This window comes from Emydura macquarii, unplaced genomic scaffold, assembly GCF_026122565.2.
Source record: "Emydura macquarii macquarii isolate MOO-44397 ecotype Brisbane River unplaced genomic scaffold, CSIRO-AGI_Emac_v2 contig_2246, whole genome shotgun sequence".
Classification (NCBI taxonomy): domain Eukaryota; kingdom Metazoa; phylum Chordata; order Testudines; family Chelidae; genus Emydura; species Emydura macquarii.
In genome coordinates, this window is record NW_027132383.1 from 2887561 (window position 1) to 2910301 (window position 22741).

Consider the following 22741-nt stretch of genomic DNA (forward strand, 5'->3'; position numbering starts at 1 on the left):
GGGGATGCTAAACCAAGGACCGGGATAGAGCAGGTGCATGGCACACAGCCCTTCCAGCTGCAAGACCCAGCTCTGAGACACGTTAGGAGAGCAGATGAAATCGAACCTGACCACATCCCAATCTGAAGGCAAGGCAAGGCAAGGCCAGGCCCACATTGCTCAGTCAAGAACTGGGGACTTTACAGGGGAGGAAGTAGAATGGAAGAAGGACATTTTAAAAATAAATTAAAAAAAAAAAAAAAACCCCAAACACGGCTCCCGGAACAAAGGAAACTGTCAGAAAACTGCTTCTCGGTGCAATCTTTAATTGTTGTATGGCACTTAGATAGGAGCTTGACACTCTGCACATCTGAACCTAGCTGCTCCTTTCCCTGACGATGGCATATTCATCTCATGTCTGTTTGTGACCGAATAGGCTGCTGACTCAGTCCTCTGGTTGGAAAGAGAACATTAACCCTCTCTCTGCCAACTCTGGGTGGGGTCTGTACACCCTGGCACACCCCATCAAACCCCACATTTGCAATAAGCTCAAGCACTGGTGAGTCCTATTTTGTTTTCTTCCAACAAGAAAACAAGGGTTTTGACCCTAATTTGGGAGAAATGGGGTGGGCAGGTATGAGCAAACACCATTTTCCTCTGATGTTGCCAGACCTACCCAGGCAAGAATGAACGTTTGCGAGGCTGACTCGGTGGCCTTGCATTGGACAGCTCTACTGTGCTCCCAGCCAAGCTGTATGAGCGTCTCGTGGAGAACACACATCTGCAACATGCGCAGCCACATGTATCTTCCTGGTTCTCACTATGCTGCGTGCTGTGACTACTCATAACTTTGCAGTGACAGCCAGGAGAGCGCTAGCTACTCTTGTGACAGACAATCCTCTTTTAGCTGGGATCGGTGTAGGGCCTATGACACACATTGGAGCAGTTCTGCTTCTCTTGGACCCAGGCAATGGTGCACATGCAAGCTAGCCAGTTCACTACTGTAGGTTTTTATTACGACGACAAAGCAGTTCATAAAAACCAGCGTGGTCCTGCTAGGCTGGTAACTGGTTATAGGCTAGTAGCCTGTCAGCGATGCTTCAGAGGCAAGTGCAAAGAACCCCTGAGCAAACATTTGTGAGTGGTAAACAATGAAGAGGACATGGCAGTTATACAGAGTGCTGTGGATCACAGGCTGAGATGGGGCACAGCAAACAAGACGCATTTTAAAATGGCCAAATGTAAGGTCAGACATCTAGGAACAGAGGTTATAGGCCATTGTGACATTCCCCAGGTACCATCTGGACTGATGGGCAGCTGGTTCCCTCAGTTCTCTAACTTGGGGTGCCTTTTACATTGCTTCGGTGTGAGAGCAATCACTCCTGGTGTGCCCACACACCACCTCCAGCTACACAGTAGGAGTGCTATAAGCCAGCCACCTATGAATTACATTACAGAGCAACACCAGCAATTCCCAGTCCCAGGCTTTCCCCCAGAAAAGTACGTCTTTTACTGCCCAGAACCCTCCTGGACATTGAAGCTCATAGAAAGTCCAGCATCTCATTAATAGAAAATGATATACACAAACCTGGGTCTCTCAGATGGAGTTCCCCAAACACTTCAATTCAAACACACACACTGGTGTAGATAAAACAAAAGAGCAAGTTTACTAAGCACAGAAAGATTTTAAGTGATTACAGGTAATAAGGCACACAAATCAGAATTGGTTACAAAGTAAACGAAAGGTAAAATGCATCTAATACCTAACTTAACAAGCTAAGTGAATTCAAAGCAAAGGTTTCTCTCACCACGTGCTTTAGCCATCTCACTGTTCAGTGTTAATTTCCTTGTCCTGCAGGTGTTATTGATGCTGTGAGTAGAGATGAAGGGAGAAATATTTTGGAGAGCTCCACTCCCCTTTCTTATAGCTCTCTTTTTCTTTGAAAATCATCTCCGACTCCAGCTGAGGTTCAGCAGACAGCCAGTCTGTGGGACGGGAACCTCCACTTGTTTCTTTGTCAACCCATACATTTCTCACTCACACCCGTTTTCCTGCCAAGGAATGGCCACTTCATCAGGTAATGATCCACTTGAGTTTGTTGACACCTGGCTGAGGTGTCAGTTTGCTTTTTGTCTTTGAGGAACTGGTATGTGCCTGCTTTTCTAAACTTGGACTATGTCTCAGTAATATTATACAATAGAATCTTATAACTTTACATACAACGTTGCCACACATTTTACCAGGACAATAATGATCAGCACATTATGGGTTTTCAAATGGTACCTCACAAAGCCCGCTTTGTACAAAACCATTACAGCTTTGTCAAAAGGGTGAACAGAGGGATACAGACTGTCACAGCCATACTCACAAGATGAAGACTCACTGCTGGGAAGCAGCGACCCTGAAAAAAGATTTTGGTGGATAATTAGCTGGAAGAAAAAAGGTTGGTGAACAGTCAGCTGAACATGAGCTCCCAAGTGCGATGCTGGGGCTAAAAGGTCTAATGTGATTCTTGGATGCGTAAACAGGGGGCTATTTTATCTCTGTGTTTGGCACTGGTGTAATCACGGCTGGAATCTTGTGTCCAGGTCTGGTGGCCACAGTTCAAGAATGTTGAAAAATTAGAGAGGGTTCAGAGAAGAGTCATGAGCATGATAAAAGGATTAGAAAACCTGTATTATGGTGATAGACCCAAGGAGCTCAATCTGTTATCGCATAACCAAGAGAAGGTTAAGGGGTGACTTGATCACAGTCTATAATTACCTACATGGGAGGGGAAACAAATATTTAATAATCATGGAGGTGTAGGACTGGAAGGGACCTCAACAGGTCACCTAGTCCCCTGCACTCGAGGCAGGACTCAGTAATAACTAGACCATAACGGGCTCTTCGATCTAGCAGGAAAACATCTAACAGAATCCAATGGCTGGAAGTTGAAGCTAGACAAATTCAGACTGGAAATAAGGTGTACATTTATAACAGTAAGAGTAATTAACTATTGGACCAGTTTACCAAGGGTTGTGGTGGATTCTCCATCGCTGACAATTTGTAAATCAAGGTAGGATTATTATTATTATTATTTTTAAAGAAGACCTGCTCTAGTTTAAAAGGAATTGTTTTGGGGCAGTCCTATGGCCAGCTACGCTGGAAGTCAGACTGGATGACCAGAGTGGTCCTTTTCGGCCTTGGCAGCTGTGAACAGGGCCCTGAGGAAAGCTCCTGCCTACGTCCTGTCAGCCCGGCCAGAAGCAGGTGCAGGTGAGTCCAGGCTCCTGCAGCCAGGGAAGTGCTGGTTCTCCCCACGGCTGGTATTTGTGTTCTGCTAGCAGGGAGGCAGGCGCCCTAGGCACCGGCTGTACAAACACAGCAGGCAAGGACAGCCCCTACCTCAGTTTACCACCTGTGGGTAAGACAAGAGACAGCAGGTGCGGACAGACAGACAGACAGACAGACAGAGGGGGAAGTCCAAGGAAACCCCCAGCGCCGGCGGTCCGCAGGGCGCCCCCAGCAGCCCCGGCCCAGGGGCGCGGGGCGGGGAGCAGGGCGCGGGGCAGTGGCCAGGCCCGTGGGCCGTGCTCAGCCGCACGTGCCCCGGCCCCGGCCCCGGCCCCGGCCCGCCCGGAACGCTGCTGCGGCCGGGGCGTGTTTCCAGCCGGCCGCCGCCCGGCGGGGCGCGGAAGTGCGGCGCGGCCGCTGGCTCGGCTCGGCACGGCTCGGCGCGGCTCGGCTCGGCTCGGCGGCGATGGCTCTGCCGGGCACGCCGGCCCCTTCGGCCCCCGCCGGCCCCGCGCCGCTGCCCGTCCCCACCGTGCTCATGTCCGTGCGCGTCTGGGTGGCGCGGCCCTTCCCGCCGCCGCTCCGCCGCCTCCTGCTGCCGCTGCCGCCGCCGCCCGGGGCCGCCTCGGCCGGGGGGGACGCGCTGCTCCGCCTGCAGCTCAGCGTCCGGCCCGGCCCCGGCCCCGGCCCCGGCCCCGCCGGGCAGCGGCTCTTCCGCCTCGCGCTGCGCCACACGGACGCCCGCCGGAGCGTGGTGAGTGGGGGAGGGGCGGGCGTCGGGGGTACGGGCCGGGGGGGGTCAGTACTGGCGGGCCGGGCCAGGCCGGGGGGGGACCTGAGGGGGTGGGGCAGAGGGGTGGCGGTAGGGAGGGGGTGGGGGTACGGCCTGAGGGGGGAGGGGACAGGACAGGGAGGGGGGGTACGGTCTGAGGGGTGGGCAGGGGGTAAGTACCGGGGGGGGGGGCTGGGCGAGGGTATGACCTGAGGGGGGGGCCTGGGTGGCAGTAAGGAGTGGGGAGGGATGGGGAGGGATGGCCTGGGGGCGGGGGTGGGGGCGAGCACTGGGTGGGGTGGGACTGAGGTAGGAAGCAGAGGCCCTGGGGGGGGGGTCAGTAGTGAGGGGGGCTGGGGAGAGGGCAGGTACTGCAGGGCGGGGGGGGGGGGTTGTGGCAGGTAGGGTCTGAAGGGCAGTGGGGCACTTGTACTTACTGCCCCCCCCCCCAGCCTCCTGGGGGACGGTCACCCCCTCCTTTGCAGGCCAGCGCCTCTGCAGGGTCAGTCAGCACCAGCTCCGCCATCCAGCCCCTCCATCCCTGCCTCAGGACGGGGCTTTCTGCATCCCTGGTTGGGCCCTCCCGTTCCGTCCGTCCCTCCGTCCGTCCGTCCCCCGACCCAAGGCAGGGGCCGTTTGCTCAGCAGCTTCTGAGGCGGGAGTTGCACAGGCTTTGTGTTGCCCGGGCCTGGTTACTGCCCTGCCTCCAGAAGAGGATTTCCTGACTGCTTGGGAGGCCCTTGTGGGACAACCGCAGTGAAGCTGGGACCCCCAGTGCAAAGCCACCATTAGACTGGCACTGGCTGGCCCCTGTTGGCAGTCTGGGCAGAAAAGCCAAGGGCTGCATAGAGCTTGGAGGCTGAACTCTCTTCTCACCCTCAGAGGAGCATTCCTCCAAGGCAGGAGAGGCAGCTCCTGGAGACCCTGCGGCAGGCAGCCCTGCTGTTCTCTGCGCTGTCCCAGCTCTGGGATGATGGGAGGTCTCCCCAGGCCAGTGCTGCTACCCTGTCACCAGTCACAGGGTCCACGTTCGTGCCGCTGTACAAACACTTGACAGGCTTCACGGGGAGCATCGTGGGAAGCAGCCATTCTCTGCTTTCAGTGCTGGGCTAGAAATATCCTCCCCCCACCTGGCTGTGGATCACCTACAAGTATAAACTCATGATAAGGCTGCACTGAGTTCTGCAAAATAATTCAGCTTATAAAGTCCTTAATATCCTGTGTGTGTGTATGTGCTAGACAAAGCTTTTCCTGGCTGCTGCTGTGTTTCTGACTGAGGGGATTGAGTTCCTGGCAGCTGTATAAGAGATCTGGTGGGACACCTCTTATCACTTGGGAATTCTGAGGGGTTGTCTGACTCCCAGTACAGCATGGTCAGTGAGGAGAAGGAGCTGTGTTTGCAGCGAAGAGGAGCTGTATTAGGTAAACAGGAGTGTCATCTTTCCCCTCTCTCTTCCACCCAGATCCTTCTGTCTCCCAGCCTGACATCTGTTCTATGTCAGTTCTTATACAGTACTCATCATCTGAGTTGTAGCCTGATTTTGGGTGTTTTAGTAATTTGAATGGGGTTATAGGCTCGCCAATTGATCTGATCCGAAGATAATGAGGTTCTTGTCCTGGAGTCAGGCTCCAGAAGAGATTTATAGGGACCCCAGGGTGCACGACAGGAATGCTCACAGTAATAAAAGCTTATAAAATTATCCAAATTTAGTTATTAAAAAGCAAAATGATAGACAAATGGCTAAAAGAAAGTGAATAATCCAATGGATAGGATTACTGTCTTATTTTAGAGACTCATGTGATAGTATATTAATCCAAAGCATACTGTAGAAATATAAACCTAACACCCTTCCCTGATGATGTGGTTGAGAGAGATGTCTGGTTCCTCAACTCTTGAGTAGAGGAGTGGAGAGCTAGGCAATGCTCGAGAGCTAAGAGCTGTAAGGCTAAGACTAACTATAAATAACTTAGTATAAACGAAGGAATCTTAATACACTAACTAAAAGAAGCTTCAAGAAGGAGTAGCTGATGATTGCCCCAAGTGACATGCCCCTTTTTGCCCCTTTTTATACCCTGAGCAATATGGGTCCTCCTCCTTAGTCCAAACTTGGATTCTTCACCCCCAAATTATTAGGGTACACATTCTATAGGCTGACAGGTTTCTGTGTATTAATGACATATCCATATCCTTTCCAGATGGTTCACTTATCTCACCTTTGTTATTTCTGGCCCTTTTTGTGGGTTCTGTGGTGTATCTGTGAAGTTTACTCGGGGCATAACCTGAGACAGCCCCCTCTGTTTTGATGCCTCCTAACTTATCTAGGGTAAGGGTTATTACCATATATGTCTTATCCTTTAACTCATCACTACTTATGTTTGGGACCTTTGGCCCAGATATGTATGCTAACTGCCTTAGCTTTCAAACAGGATGTGGCCTGTAAGGCACCCTGCATTACAGCTATAATACTTCACTGTGAATCTACGACTTTATTATAATGAAACAATACTTAAATGTATAAGGAAAGATAGAGAGCTATGCAAACAAGTAGACTAGTCCTATAGGCTACAGAGTGCCTTGTATTAAACTACATGACCAGCATCTGTCCTGGGGTGTTCTCTCTCTCCCCTGGGGAGAAGTGTGTGCAGTGGGGTGTTGTGTTTTGATGGAGTTTTTAAAGTGTACTCACCGCTCTGTGGTGGCTGCTAGAGAAGTCACATTGGAGAAATTCACCTGGCTCTTGAAGTGGAAGGTGAGGTTTAGCATGGTCCTTAGGTCGGGGGAAGTTCATTCCACGGCCTCAGGTTGGCCCTGAAAAAGTTCTGTCTCCTGCATAGACAAGCTGTACCCTTATTGCAGAGAGTTCATTGCACCAGAGCTCTTGACTGAGGTCTTCGTCCCAGAACTTCAGGCTCTTTTAGACACTTTGGCCCCAGGCCACAGAGCGCCTTGAAGAGAAGGACTGAAATTTAGCCATGTTCTTCCATGAATGCCTCGACCAACAGGCTGGTGTCACAGCACTCTCCTCTCCTGAGGAAAGTCACCTGTCCAACCTCTCCTTTTAACTCTAGTCGAGGCTTTACTCAGTCAGCTTTAAGTGCAGAGAGCTGAGTGCTGTCAAAAGGCTCCATCTCCACACTTCTCCTCCTGGAGCACCTCCTTGGATAGGGACTTCCCCAGTTTTAACCAGCATGTTGTTTCTGCGGCGATGTCACCTGACTCCATCTCCCTGTCCAAACGGAAATCTTGGCTTGTCTGTGACCTCTTCCCATGGCTGTCTAGCTGGCAGCACAAGCTCCACATGGCTAGACCCAAGCTCAATCTCACCCTCTCCCAAACCCTCCCTGCTACCTCCTTTCTTGAGGACCGAGGACAACACTACCATTCTGCCCGTCACTCGGGCCAGGAACCTGGGTGTCATCTTCAACTCAGACCTCTGTGGAACCTCACATCCATACTGCACAAAACTTGCACATTCTGTCTGCATGATGTCACTAAAATCCAGCCTTTCCTTTCCAGCCACCCAGCTAAATGCTCACCCAGGCTCTCGTCTCTTCCTGCAGCACCCTGCTGTCTGGCCTTGCCGCATACCCTCTTGCCCTGCTCATGTCCACTGCCTGTTGCTCTGACCGTTTCACCCCTCCCCCTGCATGCTTCCCTGGCTCCTCCTGCTCTAAGCTATTGGTTTACATTTGAGGCCCTTCAACCTGTCCCCTCTCGTTCAGTACTGAAAGGTTGAAAGTACTGACCAGCTCATGATTCCAGCCTCCATCACCGGCTTGTTGATTTTTCAAACAAGCACCCTCCTGCTTTCTCCCATGCTGCCCTCCACTCTGGGCAGGAGCTCCCTGTAAACATCCGCAAAGCCACCTCATTGTCCTCCTCCAGATCCTTAACGCTCTCCTTTGCCTGGAACCCTACAAAATACTCAACAGGTCGGCTGCGATGTGCTGAGACCACAGCTTACGCTGATCAATAGCCTCTTGTTTCCGCATCCTCCTCTGTCTGTATCCACCTATTGTCTCTTGTCTTACGCTTAGGTTATAAGTCTTAGGGCCTGGGGCCGTTTCTTTGTTCTCTGTGCGTAGCATAATGGGGGTCTGGTCCATGAGCAGGGCTCTAGGTGCTGCTGTTACTGTCAGGAGAGTGTTTGTGTGTCTGTCACTGAGACATCTGGGCACCCACCTTGGCCACCGTGGCTCTGGAGGAGATCCCCATTCAGGGTGACTGCTTCTCTGCTGCTGATGCCCCAAGTCTGTGGGGCCGAATGCGCCCCCTCGTGCTGGCAGGTGCACTTCCCCGCTGGCGTTCCCATGGGGTGACAGCTGCAGGAGAGCCCAGGCCAGCAGCAGAGGGGGCATCGGGATTCCCTCTAGTTCTTTCTAAATCGCCCACCCTCCACTGCAGGTGGTCCAGGAGGCTGGTGCCTGGGAGCAGGTCTACATCTCCTCCAGGCTCTGCTTGAGGGGTGCTCTTTCCTTTGTGGTGTCTCATTTGCCCGGTGCTCATCCACCTCCAAGTTCCTCCCTCCCTCCCTCTAAGCGATCCATTTCTCAGTGGTGTGTGGGGGATTCTCTGAGTGTGTGGAGGCTGCTACAGGATGAGTGCTGTGTGTGCTATTTCCAGGGGGGATGAAGGGGAAGGAAACAAGCTTCATTTTGTACTTCAGCTGTCTGCTCTCCCCCTCTGCCCCCATCCCTGATCGTTCACCTGGGGACTCTCCCAGTTGCCTTCTGTCTTGGCTTGGATTTCACCAAAGAGCCATTTTAAGTGAGTCCCGTTCCATGCCCTCTCTCTGGGCACAGCTGACCTCCAGGGTGGCGGCAGTGGGGTTTGTATCTGCAGGACCCTGGCTGGGAGGTATTTTCCCTTGGGCTGCAAACTGTGCAAGGCTGGTATTGAAATGTCATTTATAGGACGTGCAGGGGAGCCTGGGAGGCGCATCCTTCAAAAGGAGAGCACTAAAAATGCATCGCAGGCTTAACATTGGCCCCGGTCTAAGCAGAAATGCCACAGGCTGAGTCAGTGTAGCCCAGCACCCGCCTCACAATGGCACTTGGGCCATCTGCCCTTTAAAGAACAGGTTTTCCTGTCTTGTGCAACACACGAGGTTGGTGACGTTGCTGTATCAGATTGCAGTGCATGTGGCCCTGCTGCTGCTACCAGATGGCAAATGACTTTCTCCTCAGCTGACGGGAGTGGCAGTGAATTTAAAGATGTGTGACGGCACTTCATGAAAGCCCCACTTGCGCTACCAGCATAGCCAGGCTTTGGGACCAGTTGGTGACACTCCGACCTGACATGGTGCAGAAGGGTAGCTCACCCTGCCGCGGCTGGGCGTGGCATAGCAGGGTCTTCTCCTCTGCTGCCCGAGGCTGCAGCCCCACCGTGACTGGGCCCTCCTGCCGGGTCACACGTAGCTAGAGCTATGAAATCCTTTTCAGTTTTTTTATGAATTTTAGTTTTCATTTTTGGAACTGTTTTGTTATTTGGTTTTATGCATTTCCCCCCCTCCGGGGTCAGGTCCTGCTTCTGGGGTGGGGGAAGCCCCCAGCACGAGCCTGCCCTCCACTGTTCCCACAGCAGCAGCTCCTGTCTAATGGGGCTGGGCCTGGCTACTTGCTCTGGGCATTGCGGCCTGGTGCCCAGGTTCACAGCACACTCGAATTTGGCCTGGCTGCTCCTCTGTCCTGGTGGCAGGGAGTGGGGGGTGGCCAGGACAAATTTGAGTGAGTGGTGCTGTGCTCCCACGTGGGTACCATGTTATTTCACGTTTGCAAATTAATGGAGTTCTACAAATAGCCCCACCCTGTCCGGGCAATCGGAGTCCAGCCCAGCAATACAGCCACATTTCACACTGACAAGCTGACTGACCTTGGGTTTTATTGCCTTCCAGCCCGTCTACCTGGGTTTCTGGGCCACTGTCCTCAGCGCTGGGCAGGGAACCCTGTTTGTCCTCTGCTCCGTGTTCCAGTGTGGGGGCGCTCCAAGCTAAGGTCTATGTGTTCAGACCCCCTGCCTCCTCCCCGCCTCTGCCTGGCTCCAGGCCCTTCACACAGCCCCTCCCTAGGCTTTCTTCTCTGCAGATCCCAAGAGAAAGGAGATGATCTACAAGGGACAATGCACATGTAAAGGCCCCGCTCCAGGCCAGCCATGCTCCAGGCTCGCTCTAGGTTTCCCCTGGCCCGAGTTGGGGCCACTGGGCCTTCCCTCACGAGCTAGCATAAGAGGTCCACACCACTTCCACTCCGAGAGAGCCACTCCTGAGATGGGCTTCCCTTTAACCACCCCTCCAGGCTGGACACCTGCCTATGTCTACACAGCAACTAGACACCCATGCCAGCAGACTCAGGCTTGCGGGGCTCTGGGGCTGTGTAAACTTGAGGGCTCTGGGATCCCTCCACCTCACAGGGTCCCAGAGCCTGGGCTCCAGCCAGAGCCCCGATATCTACACAGCAGTGAAGCAGCCCCTTGAGCTTCAGGTGGCTGACAACCCCCAGCTGTGGGTTTTTCTTTGCTGTGTAGACATGCCGCACAGGTGTAACAGGGTGGAGCTGACTGAGCCCATAGGCTCATTAACTCCTTCTGGGCCAGTGGGGGCATGGTTTACCACTCCCATATGGTTACAACACACCTCAAGTTGTGTCCACACAACTTTTTTGGCTACACAATGTGTGAATTGTGTTTGTCCATCTGCCCCTAAAACAGTCACTGATATGAACATGCCAAGGCAACATCTGGTTCGCTGTCCCAGCGTGCCTCAGAGGACAAGCACAGAGCAGCAGCTGGGGACAATGCTCTGCTGAACAGAGCTGGGAGGTAGGAGAAGCAGCCCTCCTGCCACTGGTTATATGGCTGGTGAGGGGAAGGGACTCAAACGCCCAGTCTCTGCCCACTGGGTTCTGGTCTAGGCTGCTAACAGGAAAGACATGGTTACTGCGTGGGTGATAGCCATCCGGTGTGCAGCCAGGGACACACCAAGTTCAGAGCCAGCCACCCCCCTCACTTGTCAGTACAAGGTCCTGGTGTAGGCATGGCTACCGCCTCTCTTCCCCTGCAGTGACTGCCTGTCTGTCTGTGGAAGCTGTTGGGTGCAGAAGAGAACCTCTCTCTCTCTCGGAGTGGTCTTCGTGCTATGTAGGACATCACAGTGCACTCCTGTGGGACCTGCCCCACCCCAAGTTCAGCCAAAGGCAAAGCCACTCATTGTTTTCCTTCAAATCCCTCCTCAGACTCCCCTTTGCCATGACACCTACCAACAGTTGGATAATGGTTAGGCTACGGGTGTGCTGAGACCCCTGCTTGTCATGCTGACCAGTAACGTCTCATGTTTCCCTGTATTCCACTGTTCGGCTCCATCTGTTGTCTCGTCTCAGACTGTAAACTCCTTGTCTTTCTTGTGTCTGTACAGCGCCTGGCACAGTGGGGTCTGGGCCACAACTAGCACTCCTGGGTTCTGTGTTAATAAAATAAATAATGATGGTAATAAAGGACTTAGCAGGGGATGCCGTAAGCAGAAGAGACGCCTGGGGGGGCTGTGAGGATTCAAACGTCTGTCAGCCTTAGGGAAGCAGTGCACCAGCTGTGCAGAGTGGGGCTGTAATGCGTCCCAGGACGCTGGATTTGTGGAGGAGGAGCGGGAAGGCCTTGCATGCACTAGCTGGGCAGCGATTCAGCGCACAGAGGGCTGTGTGGGAGAAGTGGGCCCAGGAAGCAGCCCCTAGGAAAGACGATTGGGCAGAGCAGGTCAGAGGTCCAGACGCCTCCTCTCCAGGCTGGAGTCTGGCTCTTTGGGTCCAAAATGGGTGTTTTGCTCTAGAGGAAAGGTCTAAAGGAGCCAATTAGCAGACAGGTAGCCGGGCAGTGTGAGGGCAGGGCAGCAGCTGGGACAGCGAGTGCGGAGGCTGCTCCAAACCCTTTCCGTGCCTGATCACAGCTCTGCTAGCTGCCCTGCCCTCTGCACGGTACAGTCCATGCCCACCACCCCCGGATCTGCCCTGCTCCTCCAACGACAGACCCTTTCCTATCTGGAGAGGGTCCCCTGTAAGGGGCGGCGCCGGTGGCCCTCCCTCCGTGTCAATCTCTGAGGGAGACCACACCTCCCGGCGCCTACGCCCGGCCCTTGGGGAGTCCCACTTAGTAGGGGGTAATTGTCTCTTGCCCTCACAGGGCAGGCAAACACGCTATGGCCTGGCCCTCAGCCAGGGACGGGCCGGCAGCGGGAATCCGTCTTCAGCCCTCAGCGGGGCGAGGCAGTAGTCTCCGGGCTAGCCACCTAGCAGGGCAGGCCGGCAAGGGGAGGAAGCAGTCTCTAGCCCCAGAGGGGCAAGGAAGCAGCCTCAGGCCTAGCCCTGTGGCAGGGCAGGCTGGCACTGGCGGAGGGGAACACAGTCTCAGGCCCTTGGCCGGGCGGGAAGGTAAGCAGTCTGTGGCCTGGCCCTTCTGTAGGGCAGGCAAGCAGGCTGGCTCAGGCCCTCGGCCGGGCAGGCAGCAGTCTAGAGCCCGAGCGGGTGAGGAAATGGTCCAAGGCCCTGCGTGGGCCTCGGGCAGAGCAGGGCAGAGGGACAGCAGTCACTAGCCCTTAGCAGGGCGGGTAAGTAGTCTATACCCAGCCCTTCGGCCAGCGTGGCAGGCAGTAAGGGACAGGCTCTGGCCCTTGACGGGCATTCACCCCAGCTCAGGGTAGGGGGGACACAGGCCCACCCATCTCCACTGCATCCCAGCCCAGGGCCCTGTCAGTGACAGGGTGTCCCATCAGCTGGGCTCCAGCTGAAACACGCCGGCTCCCAGCAAACTCAGCCGGACCATAGTCAGCTTCCCTGGGCTCCTTCTCCCATCCTCTCCCTAGAGTACCTGGTCTCCTGAGCCCTACCCCGGTTCCTCGTCGCTTGACAGCAGGTCCGGGAACTGTTCGGGGTCCTCTGCGGAGGGTAGTTCCTCTAGGTCCCAGGGTCCGTGGGTCCCTTCTGGCTCACCGGGGGTTGGTACCTCAGGCAGGTCCTCAGGCCTCCAGGTTGTAGGATCTGGGGTTCTCCTGCAGCTCATCCGGTTCAGGCAGATCCTCAGGGCCCCACGCCGTGGGTAGATCTGGCAGCATCTCCTCTGGGTAGCGGACAGGTGCAGCCGTAGGCTCAAGCACCACAGGAGAGGCATCCTTCTCCCTCAGCCGCTGGGCTCTGACTGAGCAGGCTGGCCTGGGTTTTATAGGCCTAGCCCCACCCACCTGCTTCCGGTCAGGTGCTGCCTTCCTGGGTTCCAACCCCATGGGGGGATTTGGCTCTCCCTCGGTGTCAATCTCCGAGGGAGACCACACCTCCTGGCTACACTATCCTGTGTCTGCCCTCAGTCTTGCTCAGGGCCAGGGTGGATTGATTTAAATCACCAAGAAAAAATCATTGATTTAAATCAAGTTTCCCACCGATACTTCTTCACATATTTCTTAAACAATGGTGCAAATCTGATCACTAAAACACGTGAATTTACAACTCAGTACAGCATTGTACAACATCGAGGAGGGTATACTGTGTGTACTTCTTTAGATAACTTGATTTTTATTAATTTAGGAAATAGTACATAATACTCATTACCTGTGTCAAGCTGCAGATGCAGCAGCAGCACATTAGGAATGGTAAGAACTAAATCACACACACACACACAATAGCACTTATATTTTATTAAACTAAATCTTAAATGTTACATAAATGTTTCACATTTGCAATTGCAGCAGTCTGCTGCGTTGCTGGCTGACGCCTTTCCATAAACTCTTTTTTTTTTAATTTTCAAAGTTTATTAACTCTAACAGACAAGTCATCACAACACTAAACGTACGCTGTCCTTAAAACTTATACAACTAGCTCTCAACTTCCCTACTCCCACTGTCATTTTTATTCATAGACTGAAACAGAAATACGAGTTTTCCTGCTTTTTCAACTCCCAGTCGATTTCTTAGCGTTGAGTGAATAATACCAAACGATGAATATATTCTCTCTGTGCCTGCAGAGGAAGATACGACTGTGAAAAGTTGGCTTAGCAACTGAAATAACTCTGTTTCAAGGTGCCAGGCTAATGATTTAACTGAGGAGTGATTTTAAGATACCCATGACATGGCAGCAGCATCTTCTTCAGAAGTTAGGCATCTACCTTTATATCTGGGTTCAAGAATGTTCGCAAGAAAATGAGGTGGAATTAGTGCTTGATCCATTTGCTTCTTTATTGCCTGCAGGTTAACTTTCTGGTGAGGTATTTCTTTCTTCAACGTCTCTTGAAGTGCCTTCCAAATTTCGATAGCATCTGCAATGCAGCAACAATTTCTCTGAAGTTTGTTTAAGGCTATGGATATAGGCTTCAGTATACGAAGCATATCCTCTACATTCCTCTTTAATCCGATGTTAGATACTTTGGATGAGATACTTCCATCGGTTTTATCATGGTTTTCTTCACAAAGTTTTATGAGAATAGGCCAGTTCTTAATCAATTGTTCAAAACAATCAACCACAGAATTCCATCGACCATCTTGTGGGAGAATTAGTTTGGATCCTCCTGCTCTTTTCAGTGAAGCTGAAGCAAAATGGTTGTTACGGAAGTATTTTGTGGCTTCAACATTTTCTTTTATTCCTGGAGAAGACGTACTTAAGTCTTTGGCTAAAAGATGCATTAAATGGGCACTGCAGCCATATGTTGTTAAGGAGCATCCTTCCGTTTCTTCTTCTAAGTATCTTCTCATCTTTGCCATGTTCACAGCATTGTCTGCAACAAAACTGCGCACGTGACAGTTGAATTTTTGTTCACAATTTATTACAGCTTTCACTGCCACTTCTTTTAAATATTCTGTCGTGTGGGCATTTCCTGATGTATCTATTGTTTCTGGAAGATATGCAACCCCGTCTTCTGTTGTCACACAGGCACATATTACTGGATCATTGTGTACATGGCTCCACCCTTAAGGCTTAAACTGACAAATTTCCCCTGAGTATTTCTTGCGCACTGTTCAAGTTCCTTCTCATACACTATATCTAGCAACCTTCCACCAATATCTGCTCTACCAGGTGGAGAGTAACCTGGTTGTAAGGACTCGACCATGTCAATGAAGTGTTTATTTTTTAACAATGTGAAAAGGAGAATTTGTGGCATAAATGAACCAAGCAATCTTCCAGTTTTTCTGTGGCAAAAGTGTGGAGGAATATAGGAAGCTGTGTGTGTGCTGAATAATGTCTTCCCTTTTTCTTTCCAGTCCACTCCACTGTTCCTTTCTACTCTGCCTCTGTCCTTCGTCTCTCTGTCCTAAGACAGTGTCTTAACTAACTCCTCTGCCTTGCTTGGCCCAGCTCCACCACCACATAACCACAGAACAACAACAATCCTGTCCAGCCTGTGTCTGTCTTTGCACATGGGACTTTAGTCTGCTGAGAAACAGAAACTGAAACAGAAACTGAAAGCCCAGAACTTCCAAGAAGCAAGAGCTGGTAGTTAGGCTGGACAGACTAGAGCCATTAATTCATTTAGATGAGACTGTAAGTGTAGGTTTAGCATGTTTGTGATGAGATTTAATTGTAACTGGTATTTTTTAAACGAGAGAGAAATTTAGTGTTTTATTGATGATTTAAAAAAAAAAAAAATACGATTTAAATAAAAAAAATGATTTTTTTTTTTAATTTTTTTTTAAATCAGGGCATCTGCGAGGTGGGAGACCTGCCCAGTGCCTCTAGGCAAGGTACTCGTCTTGGGCCCTGCCACACTTTACAGCTGTCCCTTGACACTGACAACAGACTTTGCATAAGAGGCAGGTAGAAAGGACCTCAGGGACTCACTGCTCTTTCCAGCACCTGGCGATGTGCTGGGTCCTTAGCCCAGCAATGAACAGACACGCTCCCTGCCCCCCAGCACTCCCAGTCGGCTCTTGGAGGCAGCTCCAAGGGGGGTATAATGAGCAGTGAGGAGGCTGGATGAGCAAGGATAGCTCCGCGGTCACATAGCTCATCCTGACAGTCCCCTTCATCATACTGCTGGGGTGTGAATTCACTTACTCCTCGGAGGAGGGGGAGGAGGAAGAGGAGGAGGTCTCCTTCCTGCCCCGCAGGTGGTAGCACAAGACAGGGCCGAGTAAGGACCCACACCTCTCTGGAGTGCAGAGGCCACTTGGTTGATCTCAGAAACAATCAGTCACTGTGTAAAAGGCTCATTCTTCTCATGCTACATTTCGAAAATGGGGTTTCACCTCCTTTCCTTCTGGCCGGGGGCTGGCCTGAGAGATGCCCCCAGCTAGCGCTTCTCATAAGCCCTTAGGACAGCAGCCAGTTGGTGGCAAGGCAGGAGGATGATCCGGATGCCTGCTGTGGCATGGCCTCGCTGTCAGGAATGGATTCTGCTGCCGTGCGCTGTGCCGGTGCCTGTCATCCCTTGCTCTGTCTGGCCTCTCATTGGCTCAGGCGAGAGGTTCACCCAAGTACAGTAGCAAATCCCTGAGTCACCCTTCATTTGACTCCCCCTCCCCTCCCTTGCATCCGCGGTGGCTGATGCTTCAGCACTGGGCTAGCGCACAAGGGCCAGAAAGTGAAAAGGCCTGAGTCTAATTTTGCGGGCCTGACTGAGAGGAGAACAGAAGGGACCCCGCTTCCTGGATTGCTGGCGGAGAGGGGGAATTCATGCGAGTGTTCGGTCTCTCAACTCTAGTAACCTTTGCGGGGAGGGGGCGTTTAACACAGGAAGTGGAACTTAAAACAAAAAAAGACAAAGTCCCGTCAGCCTCCTGCACCTCCCACATTTTTCCATGCAGCACTGAACCCTGACGCAGCCAGGTGCTGTGCTGACTCCCCGCTGTCTTTGTCCCTGGCTGTGCTGGGGGAGGCAACTGAGGGCCTGTTAGTAAGTCTGGAAAGCTGTGTGGCCCAGCAGAGCTCCTCACCCGTCTGAGGGAGGCACCAGGGAGGACAGCCAGCTCTTCAGAGCTGCCTTGCTTTCACCAGGGGTAGCTTTAGCCTGACAGGATGGGAGAAGGAACTAGCGAGACTTTCGAGACAAGCTATTTATATTCGGCCATGGCCATAGAAATGAGGTCCCGGCCTCTGGCGTTCAGTCTCAAGTTAGAAGAGAGACTGACCACACATTAGTCAGACAAGCAGGAGAGGGTGTCACAGGTGTGGCTAGAACAAAAGAACGGCTACCCCGGGTCAGACCAATGGTCCATCTGGCATGCTAGCATCTAATATCCCATCTTCTGACAGTGGCCAATGCCAGGGGCCTCAGAGGGAATGAACAGAACAGGGCGATTATCGAGTGATCCATCCCCTGTTGTCCAAACCCAGCGTCTGGGAGTCAAAGGTTTAGGGACACCCAGAGCAGGGCGTGGCATCCCTGCCCATCTTGGCTAATAGCCATTGATGGACCTATCCTCCAGGAATTTACCTAATTCTCTTTTTAATACAGTTATAATTTAGCCTTCACAGCATCCCCTGCCAACAAGTCCCACAGATTGACTGTGAGTTGTGTGAAGAAGTAGTTCCTTATGTTTGTTTTAAATCTACTGCCTATTAATTTGATTGGATGATCATAGAATCATAGACTATTAGAGTTGGAAGGGACTTCAGGAGGTATCTAGTCCCACCCCCTGCTCAAAGCAGGACCAACCCCTACTAAATAATCCCAGCCAGGGCTTTGTCAAGCTGCAACTTAAAAACCTCTAAGGATGGAGATTCCACCACCTCCCTAGGTAACCCATTCCAGTGCTTCACCACCCTCCTAGTGACAATGTTTTTCCTAATATCCAACCTAGACCTCCCCCAACTTGAGACCATTGCTCCTTGTTCTGTCATCTGCCACCACTGAGAACAGCCTAGCTCCATCCTCTCTGGAACCCCCTTTCAGGTAGTTAAAGGCTGCTATCAAATCCCCCCTCATTCTTCTCTTCTCTTCTGCAGACTAAACAAGCCTAGTTCTCTCAGCCTCTCCTCATAAGTCTTGTGCTCCAGCCCCCTAATCATTTTTATTGCCCTCCGCTGGACTCTCTCCAGCTTGTCCACATCCTTTTTGTAGTGGGGGCCCAAAACTGGACACATGACTCCAAATGCGGCCTCACCAATGCCGAATAGAGGGGAATAATCACTTCCCTCCATCTGCTGGCAATGCTCCTACTAATGCAGCCCAATATGGTATTAGACTTCTTGACAACCAGGGCACACTGCTGACTCATATCCAGCTTCTTATCCACTGTAACCCCCAGGTCCTTTTCTGCAGAACTGCTGCCCAGCTCGTCGGTCCCCAGTCTGTAGCTGTGCATGGGATTCTTCCGTCCTAAGTGCAGGACTCTGCACTTGTCCTTGTTGAACCTCATAGGTTTCTTTTGGCCCAATCCTCCAATTTGTCTAGGTCGCTCTGTATCCTATCCCTACCTTGCAGGGTATCTACCACTCCCCCCAGCTTAGTGTCATCCGCAAACTTGCTGAGGGTGCAATGTACCCCATCCTCCAGATCATTAATGAAGATGTTGAACAAAACCGGCCCCAGGACCGACCCCTGGTTCCTGTGTTATGTGAAGGGGTAAATAACGCTTTTTCTCCACCCCATTCATGATTTTGTAGACCCCTCTCATATCGCCCTTAGTCGTCTCTTTTCCAGCTGAATGGTCCCAGTCTTTTTACTCTCTCCTCAAATGGAAGCTGTTCCAAACCCATAATCATTTTTGTTGCCCTTTTTTTGCATTCTAATGTATCAGTTTTTGAGATGGGGCAACCAGAACTGCACGTGGTATTCCAGATGTGGACATACCATGGATTTATATATTGTAGTGGCATTATGATACATTCTGTTTTATTATCTATCCCTTTCGTAATGGTTCCTAACTTTCTCTTTGCTTCTTTTGACTGTCGCTGCACGTTGAGTGGATGTTTTCAGAGAACTGTCCACAATGACTCCAAGATCTTTCCTGGGTGGTGACAGCTAATTTAGGCTCCATCATTTTGTATGTATAGCTGAGATTATGTTTTCCAGTGTGTATGACTTTGCATTTATCAACATTGAATTTCAGCTGCTATGTGGTCACCTAGACACCCAGTTTAATGAGATCCCTTTGGCATTCTTTGCAATCTGCTTTGGACTTAACTCTGGTGCCCCTGGCCAGCACAGCATAGCACCACATACCCCTCCGTTGCCCCTTATCGGGTTGTGTCTGTCTAGGGGTTCCTGTGGCTTAGTCCTCTGGCTCAGTCACTTGGAGCTCCAGTTCCCTTCCAAGGTAACACAGGCCCAAACAAGCGAAAAAATTTTCTGCCCTGCCTGGGCTTGTTTTCAGCCCAGCATCCTCTCCCAGCCCTCTCTGGACTACCTTGAATCTCTGCTCTGGGGTAGAGTGCAGCTTCCCGGAGTCCCCTGCTTCCGGGCCTTCCACAGGTGCTCAACTTGCCCCTGGGATTCCTCCTCCAAACCGAGTTATGAGGCCCAGCCCAGGTGTTTCAGGCTGTCACCTGACCCCAGTTGGTCCGGTCCCCTTAGGCTGGGAGACAACTAATAATTATGACACAGGTGCGGCTAACTGAACAGGGCTGGCTAGCCCCAGGCCTCATGGCCCCTAAAGGGGCAGTCCCTCCTGTTACAGAGAGCTCTGCGGGTTGGGGAGAGGTGCCCACTGCACCAGGCACTTCTAGCTCTCGCTCTTTTTAGATGCCTTTTGTGGTTTTGTCGTGCTCCCAGGGGTGGAGAATAGACGCGGCAGTGGGTGCTGCCCTTGCGCCGTGGTGATGGAGCCAGCTGTGCCTTGCTGCAGCACGCTCCTGTGAGAGACAAGGGGCTGAGATGGCGCAGGACAGGTGGAGGATTGCCAGGGTCTTTTGTCTGGTGACTTGTGAGCTGTGCACTGCCCAGGGTTTTGGTGTGTCAGTTCTCCCGTGCCGTTGGCCCCACTGCTGCGAACGTGGGCACGTGCGTAACTTCACCTGCAGCGCTTGTGCTAAGCACCTGGAGCAGCAGCCGCACGTCACGTCTAGTCAGAGGGTCTCTGGAGGTTAAATGGGATGTCCCAGGTTAGGGGGGCCCTAGCCAAACACGGGGACCAGTCAGCACTGTGTGTGGGGAGGGAGGTACGGTGCCTTTCGCGTGTCTCGGGATGGCCTCATGACGCGCTCCTTGTTCTGTCCCCAGAGCATTGCTGAGTATAACCTCCAAGACATCTCGTACACGGTCAAGAACACCTTGTGCCACGAGCTGACGGTCCGGAGCAGCTCAGACGACCCGCTGGTGTTTAACTTCGAAGATGAGCGGGAGGCGCAGAAGTGGTGGACGGTTGTCGGCAGCTCCCTGCGGGAGGTGCAGAAAGGTGAGCAATGGCAGGTCGGGCTCTCGGGGGCTGGCTGCAGCCCGACAGCAGGTACGTCTGACAGAGAGACACTGTAGGTTTCCCCCGGCCCCAGGCCGCACTGGCGCTGGCCCAGAGCCCCAAGGCCATAGTCACTGTGGGTAATAAGGAGCAGATTGCAGACCCCTCTCAGACAGGTACAGAGCAGCAGGCAGGCCTGGTAGCTCAGCTGGGTAGCCCCCGCAGCCGCTGCCTCTCACCTCCGCTGGCTCTGGTGCACGTTGTCTGGGGCGCAGGGCATCTCTCGGGGGGTAAGCAGCAGCCTGGCTTTGCTCTGTCAGCGTTGGTGATCTGGCAAATTGCGCTGTGTGGGGTCTCCAGGAAAGCAGGAGCCTGTCTTCCCGGCTGGGGTAAGGGCTCTGCACTGGCTGAGGGTGGGAGGCAGGCAGGGCTGGCCCAGGCCGTTAGGCGGTGTCTGTGTCGGGGCCCGGCTGCGGCTGGTTGCTGTGCTCTGGCCAGTTACCAAGCTGCGGTCAGGAGTCGGGGTCAGTTTGGGTCAGGTACCAGGTTACAGACAGGAGGCGAGTAGCGGAGTCGGGGATGAAGCGCAGTCAGGAGACGGAATCTGGGGTCCCCAGCCAGGCCAGGGCTGGCGGGGAAGCAAGCGCACAGTCTGCGTCTGCTCAGACCGCTCCCTGGGCTGGCTTCCTGGTGTATAGACTGGCCTGGGCCCCGCCGGGCGGTACTTCTTGCAGTGCCTAGCTCCACAGGGTCCTCCAGCGGAAACCCAGCAATGCTGACATCGAGGCATGGTCCCCGGTTCTAGTCTGGCAGGTGCTCACAGGCGCAGCATCAGCAGGGCTCGAACCCAGCAGGAGAAGGGACGCTCTCCGGGCCGGCCACTCACAGGTTATGTAGCTCCGCATGTGGCCGTCCCTCCTTCCTGGGGTGCGGTGATCAGCACGAGACAGCCAACGTTTACACGGCCATCATTAGACTCAAGGATCAACGGGCAGTTATGGTAAACGGTGCAGTCCGTACTCCTGGGGGCTGTGCTTTGGGGCTGTTGTAGGCTCAGGCATGCGTTCCTGAAGTGGCTACTCCTGATTCATGTTCTGAAGGTTTTCCCCACAGCCAGGAGGGCTAGACGCTGAGATATCGCTATGTTTTTGTAATGCTCGCTGAGATTCTGGGGCCAAGGCGGCAGCCCCCAGGAGAACTGACTAACTGAGCAGCCACCAGCCAGCCCGGCTTGACCCCGAGCGCCAGAGCTTTCTAGCAGGGGGAGATGCCTTGTCTCTTCCCACAGGCCGCAGTCGGTGGTGGGGAGAACTCACTCCTTGTCTGGATATTCAGATACAGATCTGTCCGTGGCTTTAGTGCCAGTTCAAGCCAGGGGCTGCTGGGCCCGCATATGGCGATGTCTGGCCCCACGTAGGAGCTTCCCTGCAGCGCTGTGCCAGTCCATGTCCCTCCTAGCCTGCAGCACTCGGCCATGGCCTGGGCCTTGGGGTGACATTGTGAGAGTCCGTGCTCCAGCGGCTACCCCAGGTGTCTTCTTCACCCCTGGCCTTGTCATTGCTAGGCAGGAAGATGAGCTCTCCCCTTGTGCTGACACCCTAGGGTGCATCGGGCAGCTGGCATTTTCGTACATGTTAGCCGGTTGGAATAAACCCCGTGGGGAAACTATACACTGTCTTGTCCACACCAGATGTTACCTTGTGGTAAAACACCTTTTCCCCTAGTGTAGACGCACGCACCCCTGGGAGAGGGCCCCTCTGCAGGCACCTGTCCCAGCCCGGCTTGCCCAGCACCCCCCCAGCAGGGCGCAGGAGCAGAGTAACAGAGGAGGTGACTGCCCCTGGAAGTGCCACAGGCAGGGAGCACAGCCCTGCCCTGCCCAGGGGGGAGGAAAAAAGCCGGGGCGTGGGAGGCTGAGGGCAAAGCGGATTCACAGAGGGAGGGTGTCTGGGACCGAGTGTGGGCTGGCGGGACAAGGAGTGCTGTAGGGGCGCCATGTCCATGGCCCGGGGGAGTGTATCGCGTGTCACTTCCTAGCAACCCTCCCCCCCCACTCCCCGGGGCAGACTGAAGAAGCAGTGTGGGGTTCCAGCGGGAGAGCCTGTAACGGAGGGGCCCTTTGAGATGGGGAGGCAGAGCGTGTCTTGGGGGGCGGCTGGTGGTAGCATCCCAGGGCAAAGCATTTCAGACGGCGTGCGTGTGAACTGACGTGATTCCGTCAGTCGCCGGACACCTGGTTGGGTGGGTGGGGGCAGATTGCGATTACACCCCTTGCCATTTGCAGCCCCTCCAAAGGAAGCTGCCACAGCTGCTCCTGGCTGAACTAACACCAGAGCGTCCCAGGGATGGCCCTGGCTTGGCTGCACTCTCTCGTACGGCTACAGCTTCCCTGCCCCGACACTCTCCTGTTTC

General features: G+C 53.4%; 1 protein-coding gene across 1 annotated transcript in view; it reads left to right on the top strand.

The window, feature by feature from the left end:
- Window positions 1–3507: 3507 nt before the first annotated feature.
- Window positions 3508–22741, top strand: part of SHARPIN (SHANK associated RH domain interactor) — a 45730-nt gene continuing 26496 nt past the window's right edge. The window contains exons 1-2 of the mRNA XM_067560144.1: window positions 3508–4010; window positions 20155–20329. Of these exons, the coding sequence (XP_067416245.1) occupies window positions 3723–4010; window positions 20155–20329 (463 nt within the window). The 5' untranslated portion in view covers window positions 3508–3722. The remainder of the gene's footprint in view (window positions 4011–20154; window positions 20330–22741) is intronic.